The sequence below is a fragment of the Branchiostoma floridae genome, chromosome 9 (genome assembly GCF_000003815.2).
Source record: "Branchiostoma floridae strain S238N-H82 chromosome 9, Bfl_VNyyK, whole genome shotgun sequence".
NCBI classification, from domain to species: domain Eukaryota; kingdom Metazoa; phylum Chordata; class Leptocardii; order Amphioxiformes; family Branchiostomatidae; genus Branchiostoma; species Branchiostoma floridae.
Window position 1 is genome coordinate 12,706,262 of NC_049987.1, and position 23,068 is coordinate 12,729,329.

The 23,068-nt window shown below is 42.0% G+C and overlaps 1 protein-coding gene across 1 annotated transcript in view; it reads right to left on the reverse strand.

Moving 5' to 3' along the window:
* LOC118422160 (dynein heavy chain 5, axonemal-like) overlaps window positions 1–20,551 on the reverse strand; it is a 64,291-nt gene extending 43,740 nt beyond the window's left edge. Inside the window, 15 exon segments of the mRNA XM_035829677.1 lie at window positions 46–165; window positions 530–711; window positions 1,018–1,210; window positions 1,520–1,685; window positions 2,138–2,324; window positions 2,746–2,847; window positions 3,127–3,198; window positions 3,462–3,548; window positions 3,711–3,785; window positions 4,019–4,081; window positions 5,450–5,482; window positions 8,147–8,236; window positions 8,933–9,006; window positions 15,902–16,286; window positions 20,415–20,551. Of these exon segments, the coding sequence (XP_035685570.1) occupies window positions 46–165; window positions 530–711; window positions 1,018–1,210; window positions 1,520–1,685; window positions 2,138–2,324; window positions 2,746–2,847; window positions 3,127–3,198; window positions 3,462–3,548; window positions 3,711–3,785; window positions 4,019–4,081; window positions 5,450–5,482; window positions 8,147–8,236; window positions 8,933–9,006; window positions 15,902–16,016 (1,559 nt within the window). The 5' untranslated portion in view covers window positions 16,017–16,286; window positions 20,415–20,551.
* Window positions 20,552–23,068: the final 2,517 nt, after the last annotated feature.

Genomic DNA, 23,068 nt, shown 5'->3' on the forward strand with positions numbered 1-23,068 from the left:
ATTTTGACTGTCTTTGCCGAAAAAAAGTCTGGCTCAATTGTTTACCTGAACTCAAACTGCCTCTCCTCAGGACTCTCCTTCAGTTTTTCCTTTGTCCTGTGGAAGGCACGCTGGTACTCCGAGTTCAGTCGGATGGAGTCCTTGATCCTCTTCAGAACCTCAGTCCTGATGGAAAAATGGAAAAGATTACTTCACTGGAAAAGCTTCACTTTACTAAACAACAGCAATCTATGATCATTCAATTTGGTTCCTAATTTATCATGTTCCCTGTATTTTTTAATCTATTTATTTAGTTTTACAAGGGAGGAGGGATTGACATAACAGGTGACTCTTTTCAAATAGTGTGTCGAGTTCTTTAACGTCTCATCTGAGGTTTGTCATGTAAAAATGTCATGTAAAATGACTTTCCCAAGGGCACAATATCAGGGCACATTAGCGGTTTTGAAACCAGGACCTCTGGGGCCAAACACCTTGCCAATTGCGCCACGCAATGCTACTGTAAATGTTATATCTTTTTTTGTTAACTCACCTTTCATGTTCCCAGATCCTGGTTGTGCCCTGGTTGATGTAGGCCTTGCAGGTGGTGATCATCTGGTTGGTGACCTTGACAAAGAGCGAGGTCATGCGTTCTGAGGTGTTGTAGTACTGAGAGATGGAGTGGATCATGCGGATGCTGTTCATCAGGCTGGGGATGTGCTCCACCATGGAGGCCTTGGAGGAATGCAAATTTCCACAGTTAGACACAGCATTTGATATTCAGTTTATTTTTTGCACAATAAAGTTCTTTTTTACAACATCGAATTTCATTGAATGAAGAACCACTAACAATAAATTCAAGGCAGATATATCTTCAAAAGTTTGTTACCTTATACAATGTCAGTGAGTAAGATGACTTTCTGGGAAAACAAAATAGCTGGCTACACCTTTTGGAAAAGGTACATGCAGGCCTACAGGTAGACTGATGTTTTGCTTCATCTTTGTTAATGATAAATATGGTTCTAAAACTGTCAGACCTACCGGTGTGCACTTGACCAGTGGTCCAAAGAACTTGTCTAGTGTGTACAGGTACTTGACGTTGTCTTTAGCCTCGTTAGCAGCATCTGTGATGCGGACGTCCAGCTCCTTCCACCGCTTCAGTGCCTTGGACTTGGCAGCATTGAGCACACCAATCACAGCTCGGCAGCGGGGAGACTTGATCTGTTCTAACAGGCTGGATATCAAAGTATAAAGAATGTGTTTTTCGTGTCCCAAAATAAAATGCAAATATGCAACCTATTGACAACACATTCTTAATTAATACTCTGACAGCTTAGCTTCATTTAACTTTAAATATGGTCACATTTATTATGAATCCCTTTTATCTTAAATCTTGTCATAAATCATATACAATGTACAATGTACAATGCACTACAATTCATTGCTCTTGCTCTTGTACCTTTGACAAAATATCCTGAGTTCATGCACTTACATAAAATAGTCCTAGGTAAAACATTTTGCCATAGTAAAACCCAAACTGCACCTGTTGAACTTGGCCATCCGTTTCTTCCAGTGGTCCAGCTCGGCTGACGGCCCGATGTCGTCCGCCTCCCGCCGCATCTGCTCAGACTCGGCCAGGACCTGCTCGATCTGCCGCGCCCACATGGCCAGCAGGGCCTCCATCTTTTCCACCTTCTCTACGGATGTGGCTGGGACATTAAGGAGCAAATTTTGTTAGTTTTGTCAATGGTGGCAAGTTAGCTTAGCTAGCGTAACGCGCCCTATTCCTTAACGTGACACAAATAAGATAGACAAGTTAACTTAACACCAGCAAGATATTAGAATTTAAAGTTCTGGATAGCTCAAGTAACGGGTGCCAGAATATTCTTGCTGTTAATGTTGCGGTCTTTCCTTGCCCATACCCCTTACCCCCCCAACCCCCATTCCATGTTACAGTACATACTAGAGTTTTTTTGCCCGCACAGACAAAGACCTGCTTATCAGCTTGCATGAATATGAAGTCCGCGGGCGCAGCGCATCCAGCCCCGTGTCGTCCGGCGGCTTGGCCCTTTCTTTGCCCCTACCCCTTATCCCCGTCCGCATTCTACGTTACAGTATACTAAATTTCATTGCACACAGAGACACACAAAGACCCGCTTACCAGCTTGCATGAAGTCGGCGGGCGTGCGCAGCGCGTCCAGCCCTGTGTCGTCCGGCGGCTCGGCCAGCACCACCTGCCCCTCCATGTTTCCCTGCGCGCTGGCCAGGCTCGACACAAACTTCTCCAGCGACTCCAGGAAGTCCTGCACCGGCCCGTTAGAGCTGGACTTGCCGAGCTCGCCCCAGTTCTGCAGGAAGGCGGCGTGACAGAAGAACAACTTTTCAGGCTGAAGGTTTTCAGCACCAAGGACAAACCTAAACGTCTTCACATGGCAACCTGGACACATGATACTGTAGCGCCGCGGGTCAAAAGGTCACCGTTTTCACAATTTCAGTTTATTCGAGACCCTGTGATTTCGTTCTAAATAACTTGAAAGAAAGGGTTCCAACAGAAACTTTTCCAGCAATCAAATCAGCAGCAGCTACTTGAGAGCATTTGCTTTAGGTCTTGTAAAACCTGTTATGACTGTCAGGTGAATAGATCAATCATTACTCTTATAGCCCACCACGTGCTGCATCCTATTCCTTACAATATCCTGTACTCTATCATATGAATTGTGTATCTCTGGACGTACTTCACTCTCCGACAGTCAGTAGTCAAACCCCTACCTCTGTGGACTTGAGCGCAGGCAGCATGATTGAGGACATGAGCTTCTGTAGCCCCTGCAGCATGGTACCGTCACCAGCGTCAACTGTGCCGAAATTCACCTCCTGCAAAGTACGTAAACACGTAAGGCCATAAAAATATCTTTTAGCCTTTTATTGTACACAAAATATGCTATTTATCCTCACAATGATCACTTCTGCACGGTTGTTATTGCGAAAGATCTACACTTCAACAATTGAAAAAAAAACTTGTTTCTAACTTGTTTCTCTAGCAGGGGTTTGTTCTACTTCTGTATCAGCCCACGAAACACAGGTAACACAACTACTACGTTAGCTCACGTGTTGTATACATATGGAGAAGTTTACCGTGCACGGGATACTGACCTTTGAGATGTTCTCCACTGTGATTCCCTTCGGGGTTGTGCGTAGGAAGAAGAGACACTGCCCAAGCAGAGGCTATGCAGAAACAAATATGATATAGGTTTTCAATTTGCGATCTAGAGCTCCAACCACTTCCCACTTCAGTTTATTCTCTTTCTATAGCTCACTCTATCGTTTGTCTTGGCAGATTTCTTCCTTTCACTAACGATAGGTACTGTTGATCTTAGGAATATAACAATGGGCAGGATTCAGCGTAGCAAGATCGTGTTCGCACAATGGAAGCCACATAACAGTACGCCCACAAAAATGAAAACAATTGCAAGTAACTGCCCTGTTACCTCGTCCTGTCCTGTGGTGAGAAACAGCCGTTTGGGACCTCCCATGCTCTGTGATGTTTCTGCACGGGATGACGTCATCTCACGGTTCTGCGTGTAATGTAAAAGACATTTATCATATAGACACCATATAGAAGTGAATATTGATATACGGTAATACAAAGGCTGTCCTTGTCAGCCATGCCAAGTAAGTGTGAAAACGCTTTAACATATATATGCAAGTCGACATCGTTCAATGGTTTCGCTACTTACCAAGCTCTGGTCCTGGTAGAAGAACATGAGTTTCTTCGCTCCGTCCGCGCCGAAAAACTCCTCGATTAGGTCAAACTGTAATGATAAAACATACAAAACACCATGAATCTTACTGAGTTTGTCATGACGAAGAATGTATTTGAGTAGAATTCCTACTTTCAAGGCGAAATGGTAGTCTTCATTCAGACACTTGTTTAGATGGTCGATGTGATGGGTAATCAAGAATCAATGTCTGAAAACTAGAAGTAATTTCTTGCCAAACTTATCAACAGTTAAATAATGATAACAGCCAGTTGGAGGTAATGTACCTTTTCATCTCCCAGGATGCCATCCTCCACCGCCGTCAGGTCCAAGGACAGAGCGTCCGATAGCTAAAAGTTCGAGAAAGAAGAAATTATTCTTAAAGTCTCGTTCATTTCGGTTGTGGAAAGATGGTCTACCTTTAGAAATAGAGGACTCTTTCGTCACTCAGCAATGGAATTGCTCTTGCGGTTTCTTAATTTGTCCATGAAGTTTTATTTATAAGGTTGTTGGTCCCAAGTGTACGTGACAGAGAACAAATCATTTGTAGATAATAAGGAAATCATCAAACAGCTAAACATCTCATAAGCATTTCAAGAAACATTAAACTTATGCTAACTTCCTTTTACGAGTAGTCACTTGACATGTACGAAATATTGTGGATTTACATTGTAATTCCTTTCCGTTGAATGATGTAACAGAACAAATGGTATCTACCACGTGTGAGACACATTAAAACACCATGTTGGTAAAATCTACAGGAAATGGATCGATTTACTGAAGAAGAATGGCCTTACGTGCTTCAGAATTACAGAATAAATGAAATTATAACGTCTGGATTTGCCATTATATGACGTTACAGCCCCAGACTTTACAATCCCTCTCCACAGCTGAGTCAACTCCGTACAGTTACCGCTCAGTCGTTACATCTCGTTAGCGGAAACTTCAGTTTAACAGGCTTAACTCAAGCTCGTTACAGCGGGCTCTGAGGACCTCTCGCTGACTCAAGTGATCGTTTGTTCGTTACACTCTGGTTACCGACTGTCAACAACAGCTTAGAACGTACGACTACACTATTCAATTGGTACCAAAACACGGAGCAAGGAACATGTGTTATCCAAGCTAAGATATATCTATACTATAAACCGCCAAATGGTAATGGGGAGTCAAGGACGTTTTCACCGCCAACGCAGGCCCTGTTTACTGAGATTGAATCTTACTTGTCCAACAAGATCGTGATATTATCTCATCATCAGTGGTGCAGTGAAAGTGGAAATGTGACGTAACGTGTTAGAGTGCGCCATGCTCAGACAGAGCAAACACTAGTACTTATAATGGTAAAAGGGCCCGTCTGATTTCAAACATGGCTATATCACACCATAGTAACACAAAGTCACTGCTGTGTATGACAAGAACGGTCCTTTGCCTCTGTAAACTTTCACTTCACTTTCGTTCGCTAATATGCTATGGACTGTTATGGAGTCTGGATTATAAATGTATTCGCTTGATTGGTCTTATCCGACGGAACAAGTGCTCTTGTCCTGTCGGTAGACACTTAACTACCGATAAAGAAAACATTCTGTCCACCTATCTGCAACCAGTATCAATACATATCATCCTCACGGTTGCTAATACCGTTAAAGGGGGAAATCCTTACAGTGCCTATATTTTCTCTTAAACTGCTTACTGAAACACAAATGTGGTAGCACAAAACTTACCTTTGTGAATAAGTAGCGATGCCGCTCGTCCATCTGAGAACAGAAAAAAAAGTGAGTTAGTTCCTTTATAGCTTCGCTTTTTAATACAGTTTCTAAATGAACAAAAGTTTAAAGAATACAATGAATCTTCTTCAACATAGCCCAAACAACTACGCGTTGCGCGTAACGAAACAGTAACGAAAGAACGTCACAGTTTTAATTGAATCTCAACATCGCTCTTTTACTTCGCGCTTGAATCTTGAACAAAAAAAATGGAAATGTTCCCTTAAAGCTCCTTTCACAATATCGGTCTGCTCTCAGCCAGTCGATGTTAATTCAGAGCCTTTTCACCTGTGAGTGCAAGCGTTTCGCCACTACCCTGTCAATATTTCTAGCACCTTGACCGAAACAGTCTTGCCTCTTGTTTTCTCTTGCCCTGTCCAATACCTCCCCCTTCTCTTACTTTCCACCGAGATGCGGGTAATTTATAGTCTCAATCTTTCAACCCTACAATGACTGTTTATCCTCTATGCGGTCCACCCTCCCCCTCCCTAACCCTGTGGCAGGACCCTCCTACCTCTGACCGCAGGCGCTTTGCCATGACTGGTGCCGGTTTTTCCGACGCCTCGAGCCGACCGCGCTTCCCTTCCCCCTCCTTCCAAACCCGCGAGTTCTTCCTCTCTAGCCGGTCTACTTTTGTGGACATGCTTGTTTCTCCTGTTACACTAAGGCGACATATCTTAAATCAACGTTTAGCCAGTCCCCGTGGACATCTGTACCAATCCCGTTCCTTCTCTCAACCTCTTAAGATATTGGATTGGGAAAACTTATTCCCAGAGTGGATTATGCCATGTTTTAAGCATTGTTATTACCATAAAGGAAAAGGAACGACAAAGACCATCTTTGTCTTAAGTGTGCGTTTTTCCGTCGTATTTTGTGTACGGATTAGACCATTTCTGGATGACACCGAGACACGATGCACCTTACATGATAGTTATTCTTAACCTGTCTCCCCTGCCATCACTGAATGGTTTAGTCCAGGGCTTTTGAAGAACCATTATCCAGAAACAAGAAGTACTTTCTCTTTAACGATCGGCTCAGAGTTTTCTTTCCCATCTTTACACAGCTGCTCGACTATTGTTCTGTAGTATGGTTACGTTACAGTCTCCATATTATCTTCACACCCCTAGATGTGAATGGGCCTTTCTGATGTGAACGGCACAACAGTTAGTATGCGGCCCTCATTTTGGAGATCTTTGAAGGAAATGCGGAGCCGTGTTAGCTTGTTGGAGGAGAAGATCGATGCGAAATACATTTAGTGTTTGGTCGGTTTCGTCACGCCTCTTCAAATAGAGATGACAAAAGGCTTTCCCGCGAAAAAAAAGTATTGTAAGGAATGTCGTATCAACCACCCTACGTGGCCAAGCTTGTGGACGGTAGTCATATTCTGAAGATAACATCGAATGAACTGTTGTGGCAACAACGTTTCGGAGAAATGTTGCTTTTGTTCTGTCCTCTTCTATGCTTCTATGCCGTCTTCTGGCATGATGTAAACGCTTTTGACCCGGGAAAGAACTCTTCTGGTGCCATATATACTGCTTCTTGCAACACGTAGGCTGAGGTTGTCGTTATGGTTACACAGATCCGTTACACTGTCTGTCAGCCTACGTAGAAAATATTGTTCTTAGATGGTTTCTAAATAAGCTACTGTAAAAGGTCCGGTATACCATGCTATATCCAGTCTTAGCCTATTTTGGCTGGTACATAGTAGACAATGTACAAAACACGCACTGTGTCGGAAGGAAAGGTCATCATGAAATATCGCTATCCGAAATGAGAAACGATGACACGCTGATCTCTTCACAACAATCATTGACAACTCTTAATCCTCAAATCAATTTCATAATTACTTTGTCAAAGCATACATGATTACATGAACGCATTTAGATTTCTTGTAGCTTATGATATCCTACCTTACGGCGGGGCCGCCTGGACATTTTGTCTCCTCGACGAACTGTACGAAACGCCATTGTGACTTGTTCGTTGTAACAAGAATGTTTCAGACACAGCTATCATGTTATACACAGAGCCTTTCACATCAATGTATTGCATGATGTATGTTCCCAGAAGAGCACAGTTTTGTTCCGGTTGAGTGTACTGACGTGGTACAACTATTGTTAACGCGTGTTGTGACATTTCGAGCTGTCTACAGGGGATTGATGTGACAATTGAGATGTAATTGTGATAGAAATCTTTATGTTGTTTTGTGACAAACAATTTCGCCCACGTGAAGATAGTAAGACGTACTCGGGAGACTTACGACCGGGTAATATTTCAGGGAATCAGTGGGAATGGAAGGGAGCTACTTTCAAAACATCATTTGAATTTGACTTTCTCTGATCATATTGCGCCCCAAGCGGCCCTGCCACTGAGCTGACTTACATAGTAATTATTGGAGAGCCCGCCCAAATCCGGAAACCGGGATTTTGTGTTACATAGCCTATGCGCAGCAATTTTATTGTTTAGTCGCTCAACTCTCCTAAAGTCATCCTCCTCCGGTTAGTTTTTTTATCTTTATTAAAATGCGACAGTTGGAGTTCCTAACGACGTTCTTTCGTTATATCTGTAAAGGAAAAGTTCAAACTCCAGACATTTCTACACGCACGCACGCACGCATGTCCGTCTTTCATTAAAAACATATGCAGTGCGTTGCCTCACCTGTAGGCGGCGCTCCTCGCGGGTGGCTTTGGCTTGTTTCTGCATCTCTTTCATGGCTTCTCCAGACAGAACCACGTTCTTGGCCTTGCCCTGGAGCGGAAAATATTTCGTAAATGAATTTTTGTTGCCATACGCAAAAAAATGATAAGTTTTATTTTGTCAAGTCTCTATGTCTCTAGGTTTAGTTGCTAACGATCTTACAGCTACATTTTAGAAAACCAGTGTATTTGACATTCTAATTTGCCAGTGTCCTTCTAACGTTATTAACTTCAAAGTGATGTGCTATAAAACGCTATACAAGCCACCCAAGTAATAGTTTATGCTCTGTTAAAAGGTTTCGCATGATATGATCCCTCCAATGTGTGTAAAACACCGTCCTGTGAAGAAACGTGTGCACACCGTCATACAGATTGTGAAATGCTACGGAGCAAACCGTTTCTTACCCGGACCCACTGCCACTGTAACTATACCAGAAAGCAGCATGAGTCAGTGAGGGAATAGGACAAAGTCATCGGGAAAAGTGAACAACCATAGAATGCACGGGTTCAGTTGACATTTGATATAGAAATAGATCCAGATAGAAACTGGCATTTGTGAAACAAGTAAATAGGCAAGATTATAGAACTTCAGATCATAACATAAGAATATGTAACTACATTTTGTCAATCTTTAAACTGCATACACTTCTTTTGAACTATCTAGATTAACATAACTCTTTACCAAAGTACGGTCGTATATACGGTCAAAACAGAACGTACATTAGATGAAAATGCACACGAAACTTACAGGCTGTGGCGGCGGCGGCTTGCTGGCCCCCATTCTCCGTAGGGGTTTGCGCCCATCGCGCTCTTCTGGTTTGTCTGGAAAATCAGAAAGTGGAATAGTTGGTCTACATTCTAGGAGAGACAGCTTAGAAAAATAAACTTTGACAAAATGTTGAAGCAATTTTGCCATGTATTTTGTGATTTTGTGTACTTTGTACCAAGCGGATATGTGTTTTTTTTTGGAACTGTTTGTGAGTCCAAAAGTAGCCATAGATGACAAAAACAGCGTTACAACCTGGTAGTTTGTATGTACACATTATGATTGACTGCGTGAATAGTATGCAGTATCATGCGTCACCGCTAGATGGGGCTCGCGCAAGTTGTCCCAACCACCTGTTAAGCGCGAGCTGCTATCAAACCATTGAATACTGAACTTTCTGTTTTCCTTCAACTTTATGCACAATTGAATGTCTTATACACACGGGACCGTTACATCTAGATAATGTTTCTACATTCCAGCAGTTTGAATGTTATCCGCCTGAAATATTTGAACTTCCTCAAAGTGGAAAATATTTCTTATACAGCGTGGCATCAATTGAACGAGAATGATCCCCCTCCCCCTCCCTCCTCCTCTGTCAACCTTCTTCCGACGTGTGTACACAAGACGCTATGTTTAGCACCCATTTTCGAGCGGACTCACTCCAACATGCCAGCAGACATTGACGGTCTACCAAGCGTATCCTTCCGCCGCGGCCTGCTTACAAAGAACAAGTGGTTCGCAGGTGTTTGTGTAGGTCGGTATGTACCGTGGGGTTAGGGACAAAGCCTGGCCCGTTTCGTAAGCTTTTGTAGACACAGAACATTTTCTCACTTCTACAACATTCAAATCAAAGGAAAAGTGGAAAACTGCTGAAGCGTGTAATTTTTTGGCAACGGTACAGTAGCGGTGCGTCTTGTGCCGAATTTTCCTACAGCATAGATGGCATCACAGAAAATTGTACCTTGCTCGACGCAAAGAAATTATAGACTTGTTTGTTTGACTGGAGTGGTAAATTGATGGGTAGAATCTTATGTATGGCTGACTTTGTACCTTCACATTGCCAAATATCTTCAAATTTGGTGCACGAACTTGGGGAAACGTCATAAACAAACAGATGGAATGAAAGTAGCAGCCAATCAGCAGCGAACAATATGACCACGATAGAGGTATTACTGAACCCCCCGGAAGTATCTGTCATGAAGTCCCGGTAACCAGGAGATGTCATGTACGATTCGTCATTAGTTCTGACCCCTCCTCTTCGGGTCAGGAAACCACACTGTCCCTAGCTACACCTAACCACAGTCTATAATGATTGTGAAGACTTTTATGCGCCGTACAATGAACACTCCCAGTGGACTGGTTATCATAATAACGGGATTAAAACACAAAGGAACTGGATCTCATGGACTGGAGAAGGAGGACGCTCTCCTTTCTCAGAGTACAAACTTCCTTGGTAACTGGGAGAGAGGGATTTAAAAGCGATTTGAGTTATAATTGCTTCCGTGCTACCTCACCAATGGTGAATTACATGACAGGTTAGCACGCACGACAATTAGGTCTACTCCACCGGTTCACAAGTAATCATCGGAATAGCTGTAGGTTTATTTGTGAAGAAACCGTTTGAAATATGTATGTTGTCGCTGCCCAAGCTATGATCACGTAATAATAATCTTATAGCAAATAAAGTACAGCTAACCGTTAGCTGAGACTTTATAAGATTGACGACTTCGGTCAGCGCACCAAAAGAGCTTGGGATGAGGAAAACATCCATGTCGTTTGCTGAACCAGTTGTCGAAGTACCTAACTCCTGCTGGCCAAAGTATAGTACAAATAGGCTTACAAAACTCTTGCAAGCTTATCAATACTTGTGTTACTGCAACAGCTGGCTGTTCCTAATACCCAGTGGAAGATTGATGGAATGAAACGTCTCACAGGTATTAGAAACGAATGATTTAGTTACATTCCCTATACCGGTTTTAGATAAGGAATCCAAACTACACACTTATTCGATGATCTGGTGTTTGCTTATGTTTTGCCGAAAGCGCAAACGGTCTGCAAACTAGAACGTGTTGTGTTAGCTTGTACTTAAAACTAACGTGTTAGCTATACATTTTCACTAATACTATTGCACTGTATGCAACTCTGAAGAAACAAACAAATTGATAATAATCTCTAAAAATGTGCACTGTTAATGTCGGCAAAAAATGTCAGATTGGCAATATGATATAACTGCACGCTGCATGTGTTTGTACAAACTTACAAAATACCCTGAAGTATACTCTGTCGTGGGAACTTTCCAAACAAAACATGTCTGCTACCAACATAGGAAATACTAGGAACGGAAATTAACATCACAGTGGATAAAATGAGCTTTCCTTTGAGACTAAAAGCTACAAAATAACCTCAGTATACTCTGTCGTGGGAACTTTCCAAACAAAACATGTCTGCTACCAACATAGGAAATACTAGGAACGGAAATTAACACCACAGTGGATAAAATGAGCTTTCCTTTGAGACTAAAACTTACAAAATACCCTCAAGTATATTCTGTCGTGGGAACTTTCCAAACAAAACATGTCTGCTACCAACATAGGAAATAATCGGAACGGAAATCAACACCATAGTGGATATAAGGAGACTTTCCTTTGAGACTAAAAGTCTAGGCGAGATAGAACAACCTATTAGTCCTTACCTCTCTGATGGATTAGTTCACAAATGATATTGGGGACCTAATCCTTCAGAACGTATTTGGGACCAGTGAGTGGTAGGTAGGAGCTGAGGCACGGGGATCAGGGGTCGCCATGGACACACGTGAACATGAAAGGTGCTTTTATTAGTTCGTAACAGGGTTTCCCGGCATGGGAAAATATGTAACAACAAGCTGCCTGAAACTGTTGTACTTGCGACGCAGTTCACCGTTACCTACTAATTCCACTATCGTAACCTGATAATTGATGTGTGCTCTTTGTGTGCGGTACATTTTGTTTCCGGTTTCTCAGTGAGAATTGTGTAATTTAGGATGTTTCCATGACAACATTTGGAGCTGCAGTTTTTATCTTTACTTGAATGAGTTTGTTTATCTCTTGTAGTCATAGTAGATTACAGATATGTCTTCTTGGAATACGAAATACGACATCATATTTAGATTCATACTGGGAACTTCTTTCAAACATTTTTCGCTGAAATCTAGCAGTGTTGAGGACGTTTCACCAATATCAAGAGTCAAAGAAATATCATCGTCAGTTACAGCTTAGAAATGATTTGGATTATGTAAAATCTTTGTACACTCTAAAAGTTGTCAGGAGAAAAGCCTGTAATAACGGTAAATAGAGCGGAAGTAAACAGACAAATTGGATGACATCTCCTGTTACTGTTGGATCGGGTAGACAGATAATAATCACTCTGTTTTGTCTCCGTGCCGTGTAGTGTGACAGTAGGTGACGTCAATAGAACCGTCTGATATCCAGGCAGATCATCAGAAAAATGTTCGTGACAAAATAAACAAATAGATAAATAAAAACGATACAGAGTCAAAAACTAGGATTCCGTACACTGTGTGCATAACGTTAACATGGTCTCATACACACTATTCTGTTGAACACCCTTTCCTTTTGATCCAATGCAACGGATAGTATGTGTGACATTGTTTGGCCCTAGGTTTGGTCTGTTTTGTGTTCTTTTCCAATCAAGAATCTTTGAGTGTTGAGGTTGCTAATGCAACACAAATAGCTAAATCAGGTTAGATTATATTGGACACATACAGGGTTTGCAGACGCGACGTTCACAGGTACGAAACAAGCTATTGTTGGTACCATCTGACATGAAGTCATATTTTACATCTCTCCAAAAGGGCCGTGACAACACCTGACTTTGTCTGACTTAGACTTTACCCAGACGACCGTTCCGTACAGGTGGCACGGTAGCCATAGGTCCATGTGTGGGGCTAATTGACACTCTCTCTGTCCACAATGCACACTGACAACCTGTCGCCACTTATTATCCCAGATTCTTTCGTCTCCCCGCACCCATCATAGCGGGCCCATTGTGACGCCGTTACTAAGCGACACGGGATGTAATGAGGTCATGTTGTAGAGCGCGCGTGCTGTGCAGACGACGTTTGCGGTGTTTTAACACATTCGGCTCTCTAGTGAAGGATTCAGAGTGATAACTTAGACAAACATTTGGACTGAAAGGAAAAACTGTTGCCACTAATGTTGTAAAGTATAACAACATGGGACATTCCGTTCGCACGACGTAGGGATACTGGCTGACGAAATATAGCCTAATAAAGTTATGACCTATTCTACTGACTATAAATCTGCAAACAATTTCAGCTTTCAAAACTCAGATCCTTTCATCTTACCGTCTTAACAGTAAGGCAAATACGTAATATGTTCTATTAATGTACAAACATAGCATTTACTTTAAAATCAGCTTTCGATTCTAAAACAAAAAAATGTAAGCTCTTATAAGATTTGCTCTACGTAATCACTTTCATATTTTCTCTAAAGTGTACCTTATAACAAAACTTCGTTAAGATGTTATTCTGTCAGATCTAAGGCTGTCATATAAATAACCATATTACCCTGGTGAGAAGTGAAATAAGCAGATAGCCAGGTGTCTGGATTTCAAGTTTAATAGCCAGGATACAGCCCAAGGTATCACTCTTTGAAAGCCGTGCTTATATACTATGTAGGCTCAGGGCAAGCTGGACAAGCACTAAGCCGGACCTATACATCAATACATCTCATTGTCAATGCATTTGAACTGTTTGTTAAGGTGACCTACATAGTTTTGCTGGTGACAGGGCAAACGTTTGTTGACACTCGGTGTCACCTACAGTGTTAACAGATTAGTGGCCGTCTGTTCGGCAATGACATAGTCCACGGAACGCCCTTCCTTACAATACTTTCTGCAAGAGACGGGGCAATCACAACGTAGGAAGTACAGGTAGCTATGTACAAAGCGTTGGAGTGCTGAAGTAATATTTGACAATGTTAATACCAACATTTCCAGAATACACGTTTTAGGAGAAAGTCGCATGCTAAGTCCTTCACCTTCGTAACAAACGCTGTAGAATATTAACCAAAGCTTCCTATAATCCTTTTTTTCTGATGGATCATCTCTTGGTATCATTTTTGGTCACAGGTTTTTATTTTTAAATCAATTGGAACATTCGCAGTCACGGCTAGGACTAATTAGTTATATGGCCTTCACACTGAAACCGAATCAGCAGGAATCAAGCAGAACCAGCCGGAATGAATTGTTTGCAAACTTCGTGCCACATTCGGATGGAAATTCCAAATGGGCCTTAAATCCCCTTCACACGAGAAGGAATGAGCAATCTTGAATGCCGTCAGAATGAAAATTATTTTCTATTCCTGTGCATTCGTAGTGTATTCTAGACATTCCGACTACATTCTAGATATTCTTTTGGCCACATTCGGGCAGGATTCGAGATGGCTTGCCGTTTCGATTCTCCATCGAATGAGATGTTTCGAATAATGTTGGAATGCCGCAGAATGCGGTAAGACTGCAGTAGGAATAGTTAGAATCCACTTAGAATCCACTATGAATACCATTCGATATTTCTCCACTTCGAATGCACCTCGACAGTTTTTAACATGTCAATAACTTTCGGGCTAGCCAAAAGAATGGGCACGAATAGCTGGAATGCATTTAAAACACACTACGAATCGCCATGGAATCACCAGGAATAGAAAAGAATTTTAATTCCGACGGCATTCCGGCTCATTCGTGCTCTCGTGTGAAGGGGGTTTAAAACGTGCACTCAGTACGGTTTGAAAATACCTGCGTTAGGAAATTTGAATCTCAAAGAAATTTCTGAAACTATATACTGTTATGCCATGACAAAAATTAACATGATATGACGAAGAAATTAATGACTTTGTGAAACGTTACCATAAATCCTACAAGTTTAGTAAGCTTTTCAGTCACGCATCTGTCATTCTTAGTTTATTAGTATAATGCACATATCTAGTCAACCATTTGCATTGATCAAATCATTCATCAAATTTGTTCCATCATTGTGTATTACGTAACCTTTCCAACTCTGTATATTGATGCCCGAAACGTATTCCGGGTGGTTGAATAACAAGGAAGTTAATGATGTAGAAGTTGTTCAGGCCATCCCTTGGGACCACTTTGGTAGCCACAGACAAATGATTTTATTTTGAAATTGCCCTTAGAATTAAATGCAAAGTCTGGTAGCAAACTGTTCGCTCAAGAGGACTTCCTCTTTACTTGATATGATTTGAGATCGTAGTTTACAGTTGACAAGTTTTATGTATACACAATAAGACTATCTCTTACATCAAACAAAAACAGACGACACGCTTTCATAAACCTGTCATTCTTCTGCACGAACGGAAGACGAGTGTTTGATCTAGCTGGACTCATCCATTCGCGACACACACTTTATAACATTAAAAACCTGTCAGGCAAAAACAGCCACATTAGAATGGTAACGCTGGAAATAACACAACATCTTTAAATCTAAATTTGGAGTTTTTCTGTGCAGAGTAAAATGCACACCCTGAAACTCGTCCAAAGCAGGTTGGGGTCACAAGAGTACGAGCCAAGCAAGGGACGGGCCAATGGTCAAGAAAGAACTGCGAATAAAGAGTGAACAGTCCTCATGTTTGAAGTGTATTAAGCGGACAAACTCCAGTCCAGGGGGGTCTCACGTTTTTGTGTTGACACGGCTGTACCAGCAAACTTTGCGGGACGTGTTGGGGTGAATGGTGGACTGCGATTAGCAGGTGTCCAGCAAATATCCTACATGGTAGTTACAGGACACACCTTCCCAACCATCTAAACTAACGTGCTTACAAGGTAAATGTCATTCATAGGTAAACCTATTTCAACGCTGCAAAGGAAAGATTGTGTTGTGTGCAATTGTGTTTTTTTTTCAGAAGTTGTGCTTCTTACCTTTTAATGGTGGTGCCACCTCCTGATCTGGTTTTGGGGACGGTGGTTTGTTGGCTTCTTTCTCAGCGCCTTGTGGGCTTCCCCGAGAAGCTGGTGGGGCCGCACCGTCCGACATGTCTGTGTCTTGTGTTTTATCAATTGGAGTAAATCACTTGTATCATGACGGGTTCCAACAATTGTCTGAGAAAACACGCAATCCTTTCAAAGGGTCGTTGTCACAGTCCACAACAGTTCACAATCCAAAATTGATTATGCACAATAGTTCAAATCCAAGAACTCGGATCCAGGAAAGTTAACTACACAGGCAAACTTGTGTCTTGTCAGTTGACTAAGACGATCTGTATGACGTCAGCAGGTTGTCATGGAAACCCGCCACGCCGTGTCCCTGAGAAGATAGCAGACAACAGAATGTGAGAGGTCAAACCGGTTCAGACATGTCATGCATATTTACAATTTGTTAGGTAAAATTGTACACAGTCTCTATGCCCCGAGGGGTTAAAGTGATCATTTATAATTATCAATTATGAATACATGAATGTAATATAATGCCCCTTATTACTTGCATTTATTACATTTCTCATATAGGTAACGTTACAATGCTCTCTGGTTACAATACTCTACTATAATTTTTCAGAAGAAAAGTTGAACTGTAATTTCATTGAATGTAAACACTTGACAAAGACTAGAGACAGTAGAACATTTCGTAATTGCAACTCTAGAAAATACAGTTCAAATTTTCTTCAGAAATAAAGTGAACAAACACATATGAACTGTGACTAGTATTGTCATTCCGTTGAATCACATGGCATGTCTCCCAAAGACATAATAATACAGTGTAACCTACATAAGATGTTTACAAATTCTTCACCGTATAACGTAAAATCTAGTTCTTTAATGTCCTGCACCAGACAGTCTTTTCTATTTAGTAGCTCTTAGTAGCTAAGAATCCGTCAAAATTCGTCCCCGCAAATGTGAGGCTAATGTCTGTTTCAACACTGACTTAAACAGAGCACTGCTTACAATGCTTCTCAACTTAATCATGAGAAAGCTAACAGTTCGCACTACAAGCTAATGGCTTCGACTTTTAGACGTCCACTTATCCTAGTAGAATCAAGTAGCTTATCCTAGTAGCTTTGAGATTTGATACGTTTGTTTGCTGTCTGAGGTTCACACGGATTAAGGCTCATATCTACTAGTGCAACCTAGCGTAGAGGCTGGTAGAAACGGGTCCACGTCACATAAGAGCCCTAAAGACTACCTACATGTACTGCATGATGTACATGTCTGTCCAAGAGACTGTGATAAATATCTCTGCCACAGATAGTCGCACACAATGCCCAAAACTACCTTTCTTGTATAAAGACACTGTCCTTAACGATGATGCCCTGACTGTTTATCCTGACAACCGTAGGTAAGGTACGGCCTTACGCCTAGATCGCCTCCGGGGATGACTCCCCAGGACAGCACAGACGTGCACACCGACATGTAGGCTGCACACGTTGAGCGACATACGATATCTACGTATACCTGTGTCAGTCAAATGCACTGCGTCTTAGCATCATTGAAATGGATTTTAAGAGTCAGTACCAGCTTTCACTGTGATTGGTCAGTGCTGGTGGTTTTCGGAGATCCCTACGTCTGTCCAACGCGGCAGAAGACACAGAAAGTGCGAAAATGTGATTGTGTCATGGTGCCAACATGAAGACTATATTCACACGTGTACCCTGAAGGTTATGCTCATCGAAGATCAAAACTAGTAGATGGAAATAATGCCAATGTATTAGTTTGGTATTGAGGTCACCGTAAGTTGACTAAAGTAACGTTATTTAAAGCGCTTACGTTTCCACTGCTATGGTAAACTTTTACACAAACGGTAAAAATGTTGTTTTGAAGATGACAATCTAATAGGCGTCAAACAACGACAGAAGACTGACAGGGGTAGTGGTTCGGACATGTTCACTACAAGAAGCCAATATTCGATTACTAAGAAGAAACCACAGCGAATAGAAATTAAATGGTCAGAAGGAGAATCCAATTTTGTGCCTGAAAGGAAAGGCCAAGGTCTTTATTTCAGAACCTCACATGCAGAACCCCGTGCTGGGTTAGCTGTCCAGTCCAGGAGGTCTGGGATCAGCGGTACACGGGTACAATGTGCCTTTTGTGACAGACCCGTATATGTTACACCGTCTGATAAGTGATATACGGGAAAGTTACATAATGGTGATTAATTTTACCTGTCATTAAGTTGCCTTTAATGAGATTTGATACAACTTGGAAGAAGATATGTCAAAGACTTAAGACACTGCTTAAGATGAACCATTTTTAGTCCAAAATAAATCACCTCTTCAGTGTTGACAAATATGCTGTGTTCAGCACTGTAACAGTGCTAATTTCTTTTCTCTTCGGACAATACTGTTAAAAGTTATTTAAAGATTCTTCATGAAATTCTATCTGCATACCTGGTACCATGATTGTTTGATCTAAGAAGCTTTTGTTGTGGATTTTCTTGATATAAACAAGCTTGACCACCTTTCCATTTACACCTTCTATGCCATCCAGTACAGAATGATAGGTTATAAGAAAAAAGTCACGTCCGAAAACCACAAACCCTTACAAATGAACACAAGAAAGGGTAACATTAGAAGGTATGTAAACAAATATTAGTTGCGCAGTATCTTCTAACAATGTCACCCCACCTCTATCACGTTCACATCACGTGAACAGTTCTGTCGGGTCTGCACCAATGGGAAAGTGTGAAGGTCGAGAATTAGCGCTGCAAGAACACCCCCCTCCCCCCCCCCCCCAAAAAATTGTACATTTTGTACCACCATGTCTGTACTGCATAAAACTTTAATGAAGGGCCTTCTACGTTAGACAAACAAACAAACAGGGTAAGCTTTACCTCTGGCCTACTTTCTCCGTATATGTTTTAGGATAATTCCACTATTTTCATCCCTCTACCAAGAAATTACGAGTCTCCTTTGAAAATCGACCTTCACCATACAGCCTCCTTTTATGCCTATTCCACAATGACCTTTCTCCGTTCCTTTAAAAGTCTGTACTGTACCTCCTCGATTTATCGCAATGGAATAACCCTTAGAAATTCCACCTGTCAAGTACCTTTTGTAACCTCGCGAGGTTTCATCAATCAAGTTACGGAGAACTAAAGACGGTCAGCTAAAGACACAAAAACGTCAAGGAAATGTTGACACTTCTGCCTTCAAGTGCCTTCTAGAAGTAGGCACTTTCGCACACACTTCTTTAAGTGTAGGAAAACGGTGGTGTTCACGTTTTGGCCCACTGGTTTTGCTGTGATAACTTTTTGATCTGAAGTACAAAAATCCTCCTAGAAAATCAGCAATTCAATTAGCAAAGCTGTGCGTGATAAGTCAAAATCGACCTAGCAACTACTAGTATTTGCATACAGAACTGGTGCGTTACGACTTGTGTGTGTTCACCGATTCAATTCCCCTAAACGTCAATGAAGGTTTTCTAAAACGTTCTACAAGGATACATACAGCAGGCAATGATAATTTTTGGTGGAAATATTATGATTCATTGCCATGATTTAGCATACGAAAAATGTAACCGATTGATCCCGTTTGTACATGCCAAAACAACAGTCTGTCACAACACCATCAACAACTGTAGGAAAGACAGAAAGAATTGCTGTTTGTTATCGAATCTTGTAAAAGGAAAGTATGTGGCAAAAAATACAAACTAGTAAAATCAGTTTCCAGTGCGTATCATGAAAGCCCTCCCACGTACTTCTATTTGTGTACATAGCGGTAAAACATACACAACTTTATCTAGGAGTTTATCCCCTGTCAGTGCTACCTGTTCTACACCCGACACACCTGTATGACTAGGTGCGAAGCGTAGCCAGGTGTGCGGCATGTTACTGCTACACGCCAAGATACGCCTGATACTGTGTTCATCTGAAAGAGTTATGTCTTCTTTGAAATTCTTACAGCAGTGATCCAAGTCACGTTTCCATACGACGTACATGATTAGGGCCCTGAAATCATCATAAGATCACACAAGGCAATTGCCTTAGCCAACTGAACTGCTTTACGCCAATTTGGAGGAGTCTGTCGAAAGATCACTAGCTAGCTACATGGCGCTGTTGACAGTCTAATAGCAACCAAGGCTAACATGTAGGCTTGTAGCTATGTTTGACAACCAACCCACCTGTCATGCCGGTGTAGCATGTATGTGCATTATGGCTGGCACAACCAGACGACGTCTGACGCAACTCTTAAACTTCACATGTGTAAACTTGTAACCTCATGAAATATTATGGCACGCCTATAGATATCTGTAACAAGGAGGTATCTTTAAAAAAGGTGGGATTTCTAAAGCCTAATTCCGAAAAGAAAAGTCTGACCCCTGACCTGAATACTAAGCCGACTGGTTGGCAGGAACGCCGTGCCAGCGTTGCTACCTTCATACTTAATCTCACCTGTCGTACTTTACAACACACCTGAGGCCACACAAACACCCCCTGACATACCTGTGTGTTAGGGTCGGTCTGATTCCTTAAGTACAGCCGACAGGTACGCGCAGTTCCACCTGTAAGGTACCACGGCGCTGTCACCTTCACACCGACCGGCGTCCCACAGAAACACACCACACAAAACCGGCCCGCAGACCGTCCTACTTTTCAGGGACCAACCACTGTACTGCGCGTAGGGGTGTCAGACCAGGCATTGTTTGGTGTGACGCAGCTAAATCCCCGTTTGTGAGGGGAAGAAAATGAGCTTTCGCTTCGACCTCCTTTAACAATAGAAGTCTCTAAAGAAGTGCATAATGTTGTCGATGGCTTTTTTGTGAAGGAACGAAAGGAAACACACGTCCTTTATACTTGAAAATACTTATGTTGGAAACAGCGTAGAGAAGAGTGTATACGTACTTCCGCAGGAACTTTCATAAGCAGAGCTGACTCCAATTTGTCGACCTGACAAACTCTGTCTATGCAGCATTCTTATGTATAGATTTCTGGAATGTCATATGTCTTGCTTGTTTAATAATTCATACCTTCCAAGCAAAATATCATTTGTCACAGAAAGAACTGTCGAAAGTGATACTATACAGGTCCCAAAACCTACTGAATCACCCCTAGACCTGTCCTACTTGTTAAAACCCGACACAGTGCCCGGGTTATCCACCTGACCCCCTGCATAGTACCTGTCCGACACCCGACACGGACACCTGATGCCGCTAAAGCTCGTGCAGCAAGTCGGTAGGACTTGGTCTCATAGTATGTACGATTTGTGACGAAATGTAGTGATCTACCAGACTGACTTGCGCGGGAGAATTTTTGCCCAGGGAAATTTGCTTACCAGATTGGTTGGCCCGTCCCCGGAGGGGGGAACAGTTCCCACAGGCGTGGACTGGCCCAGTTTCCCGATTTTTTTTTGACGAATTCTAACGATCTCCGTACTTCCGTCGGAAGGACTGTTGGAGGCTATCTCCGTACCTCCGTCGGAAGGACTGTTGGAGGCTAGAAGATCCAGAACTGCTTGTGATGTAGAAAACTTTCACAAGGCAACTAGACAGATAAATGTTAACACCATATTTCAAGCATTGTCATCAATGTACCAGTAGTACACAGCTCTGGGGTGGGGGGGGGGGGTGGCTTCATAGCACAGAAGCAACAGGTTGACTATTCCTGAAACGTAGATATGCACGACGTCACTGCTCCTTCTAAATGGGATATGCACTGTCACAAGTGGTCTACTCACGGTACCAACGTAATCCCTGTATTATTACAGCTCACAGAGCAAATATAAGTCACCCCCAGGGATTATAGACTGGCTTTACACGGATCATTTCCACATCAGGTAATAGGTCGGTAACCAACAGGGGGAAATTGACGAACGACTTCTCGATCTTCTAACTTTTACCTTCGCACCTACCTGTTAGTCTCTATCAGACTGACTACTTTGTGGCTATTATAGGAGTTGGTCTGGAGGAAAACATGAACCTGGATTGACTCCCCTGGCAAATTTCCCGATTTCTTTTTGCCATATTCTACAATCCCCTTACCCCCGTAGGACGCTACTTTTTCTGTTATCTGGTAGAGGCTACTTATCTGTGGTCGAAAAGACTACCTCCCCATCATATAAATAGTCACTAGAGCATCTTCACACAGGTGCTTTGTGTTAAACCACAAAGGTAACCAACAAGACAAACAAATCGATGATGCACTCTCACACCTGCAACAGGTTATCATCCTTGTTAACCCATATCGATTAAAAACGTCATAGAGTCTGTTCTGACGAAACTTTTAACGAAAAATCAATTATCAAGAAAAGTTTTGATGAATGTTACATGATGGTAGGCTGAAGGTTTAGCACACATTTAATTTAACCCCCTCATATCCTGCATATATCACTTCTGTCTTTCCAACTACTAATTAAGAAGAAGTCATACACAGCCGAAGGTCTTGCTTACAGATTGAGATGAGCCAGTATAAACGGACATACGCAACTAGAAGGTTTTGCCTATTCATATCAAAATAATTGATCGATCAGCATTCATAATACACAAATAGCATACAGATATATTTAGAAACTAAAACAAATCTTTAAAAGTTATACCATGATGAGATCTGTCAAAAAATGAAGCGTTGAAACTGTACAGTGGACAGTTCGATAGCACACCAGTGACACCCGTACCAGTGTACCTGGAGATTTAGCGAAGAGACACGCTACCATGGAAATGGTGTTCAACAAACCTCGGCATAGGAAAGTGGGAAAGTACCGTGACAAAAACAAACCTCCTGAAAAGACAGCAAGATCCAAACAGCCTCAGGAAAGTGAGTTCCAGCGGTGGTTTCAGTGAGAATGATATCGTGTTTTTTTCTCCCCAAACAAACGGGGAAGTCTTAGATGACACCTGACACAAATACGTCACCTGTGCAGGTAGTTAGAGCCGCTCCCTGGGTCATAGGTCACGTACTTAGCTCACAATTGGAGGCCTGTCTAAAATATGAGTTTGTGATCACTGATGCAAAATTGGGTGATTATATTGACAGCAACTTTTCTTGCAAATTAATAAGGAATTGGGCTATCTAGATAAGCCTAAAGCGTAGGCACAATTCAGTGACTTAAGCGTATGTCAGATTTGAACTTGGCAATAGATGCATAACAGCACTCTTAAATA